The following is a 12,249-nucleotide window of genomic DNA, read 5'->3' on the forward strand; positions in this document are numbered from 1 at the left end:
CCGGGGTGGTGCTATGCAAGGTGACAGAAGGTTTAAACACTCGCAATATTGAAAACAACTTTCCCACTCTTTTGTGAATTGGACAATTTGACCATTACACAGACCTTTTTGAGACAATGAGTCACAATGATGCTAACTGTCATGAATTACTTTTGAGTAACAGGAGTACTTTGAAAATGATTGGGACCACCTAACAGATAATATATCACTTTTTTTGGAAACTATTTTTATGAGGAAAAAAATGCACGCGCAGTGAAATGCAAATTCCTATTTGTTTAGTTATATTTCAAACTCCCCCTGAAAACATGAGGCGTGTTAATACAATGCAATATCTAAGAGGTAATGACATTAAACTATTTTACTGTTGCCAATTTAATATACAGAAGTCTGAGGAATGACAATTACCAACCTTTACAATCCATTACACAAGGTGATCTGAGACAGAGCACAATACTTTTTAAAAAACACCCATAATATATATATAAATGGCGAGCAAAGAAAAGTCCAATCTAACTGCATTAAGATAAATGATTACCAAATTGAATGCTTTTTAAAAAATTGCCTTTTTTAAGCAAAAATTGTATTTCTCATTTCATCTGGCATTAAGAAAAATCTGAACTACTATTTCCTAGTTAAATAAAAGAAGAACCTGGGAAAACAATGAAATACTTTATAAATATCAGAGACTGGATGTAAATACAACTTTAAAATGAGCAGTAGGAAAAAAAAAAACCCTTTATGAATGTTTGTTCTCTTCCGGACCATGATTTTATTTAATTTACTATGGTGATTCCAGATGAAGACTCTAATTTAACACAGTTTCTGGATTGATCTCTTCTAGTCAAACACTTTCTAAGTGTATACAACTCATCTAATGATACTGTCAGGAATAATGTATTTAAGAAAAGGTACAACACAGAGCAAGAAAATACTACTACAGGACAAGAAATTTAGACTTCACTGCAAATAAAGCCATATTTGATATTATAGACACATGTTCCTACTTTCACATCAGTCACTTATTAACACTAAACATTACACTTTAACTTTTCCCAGTTACACAGTACAATAAGCCTGCCAAGATTTCCAGGAAATAACCATGGGTACCTACTGTGCTTCCCGCAGCCAAAGCTAAGCTAGCTGGGTACCAGAAATCAACACTTTCAGAAGAATGGCATCACTAGAACACATGGACTCATGGCAACTATTACAAGGAGCATTTACAAAATCCTAAGTCAGTCTTGAACTGAGGCTCTGGGATTCTAGCCATGTTACATCACCATCTCAGAGTGGCTCTTCTGCACCGCATCCTCCACCACTGCCTGTTGATTCTGTGCTAAAATCTCATGGTTTTTGAAGACAGTGAAATAAAATGCCCTCATGTAATAACGGGTCCCTGCTTCTGCCCCCTGGTGGGCAGGTAACCTGGCCATGGCGCCATCCTGGCTCACGGGGCTCTTGTTGCCTTCGGCCAAATCTGTCTTCAAACGCCTGTCTGAAGAGGACACCTATTTTCATTCCCTTTTGTCAGGCTGAATATGTAGGGAGTTGCATGAATAAAACTATTTAAACGTACCACTGTTTTTCAGCTAAGAGAATGATGGACCTAATTTAAAATCTGAATTCATTAACTAGAAAAATTCAATGAGGGCAACTTAAGATGGTTTTCCTGTAATTACAAATGAAAATGATTGGAGAACTGTTTCTTCTATTCTGCTTTTATGACAATAGTCATTACACTAGTAGGATAAACACTCAAAATAAATGACAGGATGTACCCTAATTAATTAAGCACCAGAGCAACTTTATATATATACATGTGTATATATGGATGTGTGTGTGTATCATATATATACAACATATATATATATATATTTTATATAGTTACTGGTAAAAGTAAGTAAATGCTCTAATTCAAAAAATGAAAATCAAATATGAGAAACAGATCTAGTGACATGCTGAGGTTAAATTTCAGCTCTTTGTGTTTACTTATTGTTAATTTAGCATTCAATTAGAATTAACTCTTGGATTTTAAGGGCAGAGAAATGAGTAATTAGCCTTTTTCCCACAAAGAGTGGTACCCTTAAAAGCTTTCATAGCCCTAATGATGTAATTTAATGCAGGGCAAGAAAAAAAAATTTGTGGCAAACATATTTGCAAAAATTACTTTCTTCTAGAATTTAAAATTTCCTCAGGGCTTCCCTGGTGGCGCAATGGTTGAGAGTCCGCCTGCCAATGCAGGGGACACGGGTTCGTGCCCTGGTCTGGGAAGATCCCACATGCCGCGGAGCGGCTGGGCCCGTGAGCCATGGACGCTGAGCCTGCACGTCCGGAGCCTGTGCTCCGCAATGGGAGAGGCCACAACAGTGAGACGCCCGCGTACAGCAAAAAAAAAAAAAAAAAAAAATTTCCTCAAACATTTCATATAAAACAGATTACACTTCCCTGCTGACAATATTTGAGAAATAGTACAAGCAGGACAAAAAAATTCTTCAAAACTTTCAAAATATCTGAATAAAAACAAAGATCCTACTTTTAGGCAAGATAGGTTTATAATTCTGATTTATATGACAAAAAAAATTTCCTAAACTTATTTTTATCTTTTTGTATACATTTCACCTACCTAGGTTATTATAGTTGAATGCATACATAATACGGGTGTCAACATTTTAAAGATATAGTAAACTCTTTTTTTTAATATAATATCCTTTCATATATTTAAACTATGTAGCATTTAATTCAGGATGAAATGTTTTTTAAAAGAAGCCATAGGCTTCCAACTCAAAGATTCTAGCACACACTTTCAACAAATAAAGTAAAAAGTGATGAAGTTTATGAAATACGGTACTTTAGGGTCCAAACCGTGATGCTACATCAATAAATATACTTCAGTAAGTTACCCAGTGTCCTGAAGAGCAGAGCCATCTCCTGAAGTTTATTCTGCTTCTCCCTCCTCCCCCCCAACACTCATGGACTGTGCTATCACTTATTCTTTTAGGATTTGTTCTGGAGGGCCTTAGAGTTCCTTTCAATACTTTACATCACAACTTATTCTTAGCACAGGTTTTCAAGTCAAGAGAGATATTTCATTGCATACTTTATGGCCATAAGGCATAGCCTTGGTTTTGAAACTTCTGGGGGAATTCTGATAGTGAAATTTCAAGATGATAGGACTATTTATAAAGAGCTTCTCTACCTAGAAATGGTTTTACCCTTTAGAGATCATACCCACTACCCTGGCAATAAGTAAGACATCATGAATTACAACTTTTGAGCAGTCAGGGGCTCATAAGGGACAAGCCTGAAGCATGCACAATGCCAGGTGTGCAGTGTGACATGGCTGTCACCAGATACAAAGCAACCCCACAGAGTCAAGATTGTCGGGTCAAACTCATTCATACTAAGCAATGAGACTCACTGGGCGAACCAGCGCTTACAAAGGATGTGAATTCAGAGAGCATGGGGCCTTGCACCTTCCTGATCAACTTCTCCCTAATCCAAGGTTATTCCGCCATGATCTTTCGATCAATGATGATTGTGCTTATACATATGAAGTCTTCATGGGAGAGACCAGGCTGACTGAAGAATAACGACAACCAACCAATTTACCCCAACCGAGCTACTTTACAATTTCAGAAACATATTACAGAGCAGTCACAAAATCAAGCCATGAATGCAAGGAATGGAAAACAACATGCCCGGGAGCTGGTCCCTACAATTTTCAAGATGCTTCATCCTCCCAATTGCATTCTTTATCATAATGAGTGAAAACAGCAAGATTATTCAATCTGAAAAGTCACAGATGTCACAGCAGTACAGAATAATTGCCTCTTTTTATTTTTCTTTAGCAGTGCAGGAAAAGCTCCTTTTCTGTAGCCCACACTGCATAATAGCACTTCAACCAGGTTCATTTTAAAATGAAAAGTGAACAAGCTTCCCAATGTTGGCCTTATAAAATCTAGAGAGATGATTAAATTCAAACCAGGCTGAGCTCTCAATCTGAGTTATTTCAGCAACTGATTTTTGTAAAATGAAGGGGAAAAAAAAGTCCCAATAGGCAATTTACATTTGCAAGCACCAGGCTGCAGAATTCATCACCTTTTTCTTAAAAAAGTAGCTAAAACTTAATGAAATTATAATACCTTCTCGAGGTTAATTGTTCACAGTCATCCCTAGTCATATCTTGTTCCTCCTTCCATTTTCAGCATGTCAAATATTTCAGTACTTCCCACCACAAATCATTGAAAATGATCATTTATGTTTATTCCACTTATTTCTCCAGTGAGCCGGATGATTTGACCAGGAGCTCCAAGTACCATTTGAAAAGTCAAGTCTTTAAAAACCTTCAGTGTTTTCAACACTTGGTTAGAAAAAAGGTAACAACTACTCATAATTATCCAGCTTATGTGCTTTATGGTGTCTTTTCAAAATGAGAATACAAATCATTGTACATCAAATCAAAATAGTTAATATACATTTTATCTGGCACTTTCTAGAAATTAGGCATTAAACATAAAATACCTTATAAATTTATATAACAAAAATAAATGTCTATATTTTAATCTCAGATAGATTACCTTAGGGGAGCAGTTCATGTATGAAATCCCGCACGGCTGGTGTGGCAGCGGGGGTCATCAGAAATACACATTCAAGTTCACAGCCCTTGGGAAATGGAAGCCGTGGCTGCCATCCAAACACGTGGTCTGTGTCCCAACATAGAGATTAAGGCTCTCTGTTTTGGAGGAATGAGCTCTGGGCTAAAAGAAGTATGGAAGTACCACGATATTCATTGAAGGCTCTGAAGAGTTTCAAATGCTGGGGAAAAAACCATTTTGACTATAAAAATAAAATAAAGCATCTAACAATGACTTCAAGTACTTTGGGAGAGGCTGCTGACATGGACTGCCCGAATCAGAAGGAATGAAGAGCTAAGAAGCTCAAGGGGCTTCTCCAATCCTATCCACTGGTTCCCAGGGGCAGCTGCTTGAAGAGGACTGGGGAGCGGTAGGGAAGCAGCAACCACAATTTCTTACCATCGAAAAACACCCACGTTGAAGGCAAAGGCCAGGCTGGTGGGAGAATATCCTTGGAATGAACCATTATAAATCGGAAGATTTCAAGGGGAAAAAAGCCATTCATTTTACCGTTAGTAGCAGGCAGCAGAAAGGGGAGAGAGGGGAGAGAAACCCGGCCCCTGGGAGTGGCAGTGCTTCAGGCAGGTGAGCGGTGGTTTCGGATGAGTGCTTTTCTTCCTTACTGTGTGGCTTTCTTCACAAAGAGGGTGAGACCACTGACAGCTGGGATCCTTCCAGAGGGTGTGGGTATATGAGGGAGGTGTGCTTGGGTGTGCCCGTGCCCTGGCAGTAGGGTGTGTACCTCACTGTTCTCCAAACTGAGAAGCGGTTTCGGCATCTCCAGTCATCTTCCTTTTCCGGAAGCAGCATATGCAGTGTGGCTGACACTGCTTCTTGTGTTCTGCAACAGCACTGGCCCTGCCGGCTGGTCCTATGCTAGCTGGGTTGTCTTCCGGGCTGCTAGAGCCTGGTGATGTCTCGGCATTGCTGCAGGTCCCCGATGCTCTCGTAGTCATTCTCCTTTGGGAAAAGGCCGTGGTGGCTGTTGGTCTCCGGGGCAGCCTTCTCTTCCTCTCTGTTTAGAGTCTGTATTGCTTCGTAATCTGGTTCGGGCTCCTCGCCGTTGGGCCTCCCTGCTGCTGGAAGAGTGCTGACACTGTTGGGAATTTTCTCCAAGTCTTTAAGAGTAGCATAGAGATCGTTACAGGAAGAGGGCGACCTCAGAGCGGCTCCTTGGATGGAGGTATAGGTGGACTCTGGTGCTTTGAGTGACTGTCCTGATTTGTTCCCTGGCTGTCCTTTTTTATGTACTGATGAATACATTGCCGAGATCTAGAAAACAAAGGGTGAAGTGAATAAACAAGCTTCAAGCTTGATTTCTCCCTCCCCCTTCTTAGTGATAAGCTAGATTTTTAGGACAATGTGTGTGTGTGTGTCCCTTTAAGACTTTATTGAGATATTACTGACACACAACACATATAAGTTTAGGGTGCGCAATAGGATGATTTGATACACGTGTTGTGACATGATTACCACGATAAGGTTAGTTAACAACTCCATTACCATAATTGCTGTTTTTTTGGTGTGTAGTGATAACATTTCAGTGCTATTCTCTTAACGACTTTCAAGTATATAATACAGTATTGTTAATTCTAGTCGCCATGCTGTACATTATATTCCCAGAACTTATTACAGATGGAAGTCTGACCCTTTGACTAACATCTCCCCATTTCCCCCAGTCCCCAGCCTGTGGCAACCACCATTCTACTCTATGTCTATGAGTCTGGCTTTTTTAGATTCCACATATATGTGAGAACATACAGTATTTGTCTTTCTCTGTCTGACTTATTTGACTTAGCATAATGCCCTCTGAGTCCATCTATGTTGCTGCAGATGGCAGGATTTTCTTCTTCTTTACGGCTGAATACTATTCCATTACGTACGTACGTACGTACGTGTGTGTGTGTGTGTGTATAAAACTACATTTTCTTTATCCGTTCGTCCATTGACAGACACGTGGGTTGCTTCCATGACTTGGCTATCGTGAATAATGCTGCAATGAACATGGGTGTACAGATATCTCTTCAAGACAGTGGTTTCACTTCCTTTGACTATATACCCAGAAATGGGTTCTTCACTATCTGTACTAATCCTGGAGTACGTAACTCCAGGACAATTACATGTGTCATCTACAACTTTGTAAGTAGCATAATTCTATGAAAACCAGGTCCTCTCTGGGTCTCCTCAGGGGTTTGAGGAGAGCAGGTGGGGTGGGCAGCTCAAGACCCCCAGGACCTGACCACAGATCAGGTTCTATTCGGTTTCTTTATCAGAATGATATTTCACCTGCAAAAAAAGGTTTGACTGCTTTACAAAAAAGGGTAAAAAAAAAAAGCATTAGACCAGTGATTCTCAAAAGGGTGCGATTCAAACCAGCAGCAGCAGGATCTGGACAGTTATTGGAAAGGCAAACTCTGGGGCACCACCCCAGAACCACTGAGTCACAAACTCTGGTCGGGGGGGTCCCAGATGGGCTCATGCTGATGTCCACTAAAGTGTGAGGACCACTGAACTAGACTGTTTGATCCACTCTTCCTGCACCACAGAGATCTGAAGAGTAGCTCCTGGATTCTGGTTGGTCATATACCTATATCTGTCAGAGTATCATTTTCCACTTTTTTTTTACTTCACTGCATACTATTGGTTAAATATACATTTACAGACGGGGCTACATTTTCTTCAGTGGGAAAACTCTTTCTTATTTGAAACCAGCCAACTCAGAAATAAAACTAGGAGACAATCAACTTATGGGATGCTCTTTCCTATGGGAAGAGCAGCCTATTTTCCAAGCACACCTACTCAGTCTCACTAATGTACCTCATGTAGCCACACGTATCAGGAGAGATTTCATTTTCTTTGATAGAAAAATGGATGATAGAGTAAATGGACTTATGAGGAGATTTGGGAGGTATTGTTTTATTGTTAGAAATCATGTTTGGAAATAGGTAAGAATATCCTTCATTACCTGTATTTATCTTTGCCACAGCGATTGATTTATTCAAACACCCAGGAAATAAATGAACATACTTCCTGACAGATGCTTGGCTTTGCAAGTACAGGGAGAGATGTCCTGTTCTCACACATCTCACATACTGTGCAGGAAGCTTCCAGCTGGCCTCCGAAGCTTCTTAAGACACGCCTGCCGCATGTTAACTGGTCATTTGCATGAGGACTTTTCACTACAGGCTGGTGGCTCACATTTGCCAGGCCTTGACAAGCCAAAGGTTTTGAGTCAGAGAAATAATCTTTGGGGAACTCTTGCCCTGTTGATCTGACCCTTTTCAGGACTGTGAAATTACCATTCTCACCTTAGAGGTTTTAGTGAAAATACTACTCTCAAAATGAAGAATTGGAATTTCTTTCCATTTAGAAAGAATTAAAAAAAAAAGCCTCTGCTTTTCATAGGGAGGTGCAAACATATGGAACTTTTTATTTATAAGGCGGTCCAAGCCAAAAATGTGGACAGATTATAAAGGGGTAAGTCATGGATGACAGTGATAAAGGGAACCAGCATCCTAGATATTTATTCCTCACCTTCAGGGGTAACAACAGGAGGACAAACACACCTTTACCTGTGAGAGTAATGAGCGTTGACCCCTCACCACCATTTCTGTTTCTCTTCCCTACTTTCTTCCCCATGGTCCCTGCCATTAATGCCCCCAACTCTTTGTAAGTACTTGGGTCTTCTTGGGCCTTAGAGTCTTTTTTTTTTTTTTTTTTGATTATAGGCTCTTTCATTAACTTACAACTTAATATTATCTCTGAGCATGAACCAAATGTGCAGAGGTTGTCATGTGAAATTTGAACTCTTATCAACGTTTCTCAAGTCTTCTAATATTCCTTTTGAATATTTGTCTCCTATGACTATTATTTTTATTTTGTATATAAATAACAGGTTCTCTTCAAGCCCCCTTGCTATTTAGCTTTGCAATTTTTCCCTTTAAAATCTTTCATCATTATTATTTGGTCTGTAAATTGTTATTATGTTCTCATAAATTACTCCGTTTTCCCCATTTCTCTCCTTTTTATATTCAACCCTTCCCCCATCATTCTGTTAAATTGGGATAATAGTACTTAAAATTCAGGTCTCAGTTTCAGTCTGGACTGTCTAACATTATATTACATGAATATAAAAATAAATGATTTCCATATTTATTTTTTCTAAATCTTCTTCCTAAAATGAATACACAGGAATCACAGTTCCTTATTCTATGTTAAACATTCATCAGTATAACCAGGTCCTATTTTCAAAAACCACAAACAAAGGTAAGATAAGAAGAAAAGTAACTTAAAATTTTACTGCCTCCATTTATTTTAAAGGATTAGTTTCCAGATCTTTTATATTCTATCTTCTTTCCCCCCTTGTTGTTTTGGCCACACGGCTTGTGGGATCTTAGTTCCCTGATCAGGGATTGAACCTGCACCTTCGGCAGTGAAAGCACAGAGTCCTAACCACTGGACCACCAGGGAATTCCCTTATTTCTTATACCAAATAGGATGGCTCCGGGACAGTGAAAAACGCTGGTGGAGGCAAAGGAGCTGCCACAGGCCCTGGTAGGAGGGTCCTGCCTTAGTCTCCTGAGGGGAGGAGGGCCCAGTGGAGATGGAGAGGGGTTGGGGGGTGCATGAAAGTTACTTTGGAGGTGGAACTGAAGGGACTTGTTCCTGACTGCATCTGAGGACAGTGAGGAAAATGGGGTGTTAAGGATGACCCCAGGGTTTTGGCTTGTGCAACCAGGTGGATAGATGGCAGGTCTCTTCCGTGGAGCAGGAGACGTGGAGGGGGTTGGGCAACATCACCTAAGGAAAGCACTTCTGCTCCTTCAACTTTCAATGTGGGATTGTAATGTAGCTTCATATTTTAATACTCAGAGTCCTATATGGGAGGTTATGTACCAGCATAGGTACATTACTTTTGTACATGTACAAAATTTACTAAGCTAGGCATTCCAGAAAGAGGCTATATGTAGCTAGATAAATTAAGGTGTTCAGCTCTCTCTGAGTCTAGCTTGACATAATAACACAATAAATAGTGGCTTTTACAATTTTAATGCTCACTGAAAGTTTAACCAGTGAATCTTCAGCCCCGGTGCTTGGGAGAATATATCATCCTTTCTTGCTGGTGGCCATGTCTGACTCTACTTCCAAGCTGGACGCGTACTTCCTGAAGTTCCCTGCTCTCAGCCTCCCAAATTCCTAAGCCCTTCTCCCTCTGTCTCCCAGCCTGGAGCAAATTCTCTACACCCACCTGCTCCAATTTCCTGTATTTTCCAACCCACTATTAACTTCCTTCTAAAGGGGACTTTCTGACAGATTAAAGCTCCCACACTTATCATTTCTCTCTTCTCATTCCTCTTTTCTCCCCTCCCCTTTCTATTTTTCTCTGCTCCTTCTTCCCTACTGAGTTTTCTTTACTTAGCTGACCTGTTCATCTTGTCCTCTTTCTTGTCTTACCATCTGCCATTCACTCTCTCTGAGCCATTATAAAGCCAACATCCCCAAACCCTGATCTCCAACCATATGCTTAAGAGTGTACTTTAGCTTTCTCAGATGAAGGGTAACATGACAGTGCATTTACTCAAGGAAGGAGGTGCTATTCTCTATTGCATGAGCTTTCTGGTTATTTAAAAACTAACAGGGCTTCCCTGGTGGCGCAGTGGTTGAGAGTCCGCCTGCCGATGCAGGGGACACGGGTTTGTGCCCCGGTCCGGGAGGATCCCACATGCCGCGGAGCGGCTGGGCCCGTGAGCCATGGCCGCTGAGCCTGCGCGTCCGGAGCCTGTGCTCCGCAACGGGAGAGGCCACAACAGTGAGAGGCCCGCGTACCGCAGAAAAAAATAAAATAAAATAAAAACTAACAAAACTCACCTCTTCTTCTGTGAGAGTTGGGTCTTCTTCCCGGGACTTGTATGACAACGAACTAAATCTCTGTTAGAAGAAACATAAACCAAGAGAAGGGAGTTTGAAGTCAATAATCGAACCTTTCTCGTGCATATGCTTTGATCCATCTATCTACAAAAATGTTTTCAAATGATATTTGGAGAAGAAATTATTTTCTACAAAGAAATTATATAAAGCACCTAAGGAATAAACACATAAAAAGTATGTTTTTGCATACCCAGTAGTATTACACTTAGAGAAACTTCTTCTGATTGTTTATTTGAATCTGTAGGTACAAATAAAACGAACAGTTAAGTGGACTACTGTTTCAATTCCTAATTGTCACTGACGGATTGATCATCAATGAGAGATGGAAAGCCTGATGAAGAAAAAAACATGGTTTCTTTATCAAGTGCCGGAATTTTATATTTCTACAGCTTGCCTGAGCCATCAGGAAGGTTCTTAAGTCATCTGGAAACTTTTCACAGCTAGTGGAGAACTCAGCTCACATTTTGTCACTTGCTACCTGCCTCATTTCTCAATGATTTTGGTTCCTGCTTCACTGATTCTGTCTCTAACGCATCTCCTGCCGGAATTCTTGCTGACTGCAACAAACAGGGATCCTTCCAAGCCTGCCTCAGCTCCCTGACCTCCCTGCCCCGACCCTGTCCTCCCGCCAATCACTGTTCACTCTCCCAGCTACACCTCGGACTTCTCTTACCCTAAACAGACACCCCACCCTCCCATCTCCTTGCAGCCCCCTTCAGACCAGCACTCCTCGATCAAGCCCACTCCTCCCATAACCCAGTTCCTACAATCCTGCAAAACGTTTTTGCGTGTGTCGCTTCTCCTGGGCGTCCTTCCTTTCTGCCCTGTCAAACTCCACTGCCACACTTTAAACACTCCACTCCCTTCTTGGTCCCTGGTGAACTCATCCCTCGAGTGAGTCCTTAATGCTGCTCTGAATCCTTCTATCACCTGGTCCCTGGTCTCCTAGCTCCCTGCTTCACGTCTTCCCCTCTCTTCCCAAACTCCCAACACCTCTTCACCCATCCTCATGCTTAGCTGAGGACCTTGAGAAAACTGAAGGAAACAAGAGAAATTTCTATACACTTTTACCTCCCCCACCTGCCCCCAGTCTCTGCATTCATGTACCTTCCTTCCCGTCAGTTGCCACAGATGAACTTTCCATGCTTCTCCTTAATGATCCCTTCCTCCTGTGCACTAGATTCTGACCCCTCACACTCACTCGTGGATATAAGCTCCAGCGTCTCTCCCATTTTGTCTACATCATCAGCTTTCCCCTCTCTGTGGAGTCATCTCCATTCATGTAAAAACAGGCTATTTATTCTAAAAACAAAACCAATCCACCCTTCTTCCAGTTCTATTACTCCTTCCTTTATAGTAAAACCTCTTAAGAGAGCTCTCTGAAAAAGTCACTCAAATAATTTGTCTCTTCCTATTCTCTCTCTAAACCCATTTCAGTCCGGTTTCTGCCTCTTCACTTCAGTGAAACTGCTCTTGTCAAGGACACCGAAGTCCACGTGTAACTATCTCTCCTGACCCACCTGCTGCATCTGATGCAGGGGTCACTCCTTCCTCCCTGAAAGTTTGCCCTTGGCTTCTAGGACACTGTACTTTCCTGTTTTTTCTCTCCTGTTTTGCTCTCTTCTGCTGGCTCCTTTTCTTTCCTGGACCTGTGTCCTTGGAACTCTTCTAGTTCCCGTTCACACGT

The 12,249-nt window shown here is 41.1% G+C and overlaps 1 protein-coding gene across 1 annotated transcript in view; it reads right to left on the reverse strand.

Annotated features, from left to right (window-relative positions):
• Positions 1-2,437: 2,437 nt before the first annotated feature.
• Positions 2,438-12,249, reverse strand: part of PAG1 (phosphoprotein membrane anchor with glycosphingolipid microdomains 1) — a 138,282-nt gene continuing 128,470 nt past the window's right edge. The window contains exons 9-10 of the mRNA XM_030839178.2: positions 10,503-10,562; positions 2,438-5,906 (exon numbers count right to left, since the gene is read on the reverse strand). Of these exons, the coding sequence (XP_030695038.1) occupies positions 5,535-5,906; positions 10,503-10,562 (432 nt within the window). The 3' untranslated portion in view covers positions 2,438-5,534. The remainder of the gene's footprint in view (positions 5,907-10,502; positions 10,563-12,249) is intronic.

Source organism: Globicephala melas, chromosome 17 (genome assembly GCF_963455315.2).
Source record: "Globicephala melas chromosome 17, mGloMel1.2, whole genome shotgun sequence".
Lineage (NCBI taxonomy): Eukaryota > Metazoa > Chordata > Mammalia > Artiodactyla > Delphinidae > Globicephala > Globicephala melas.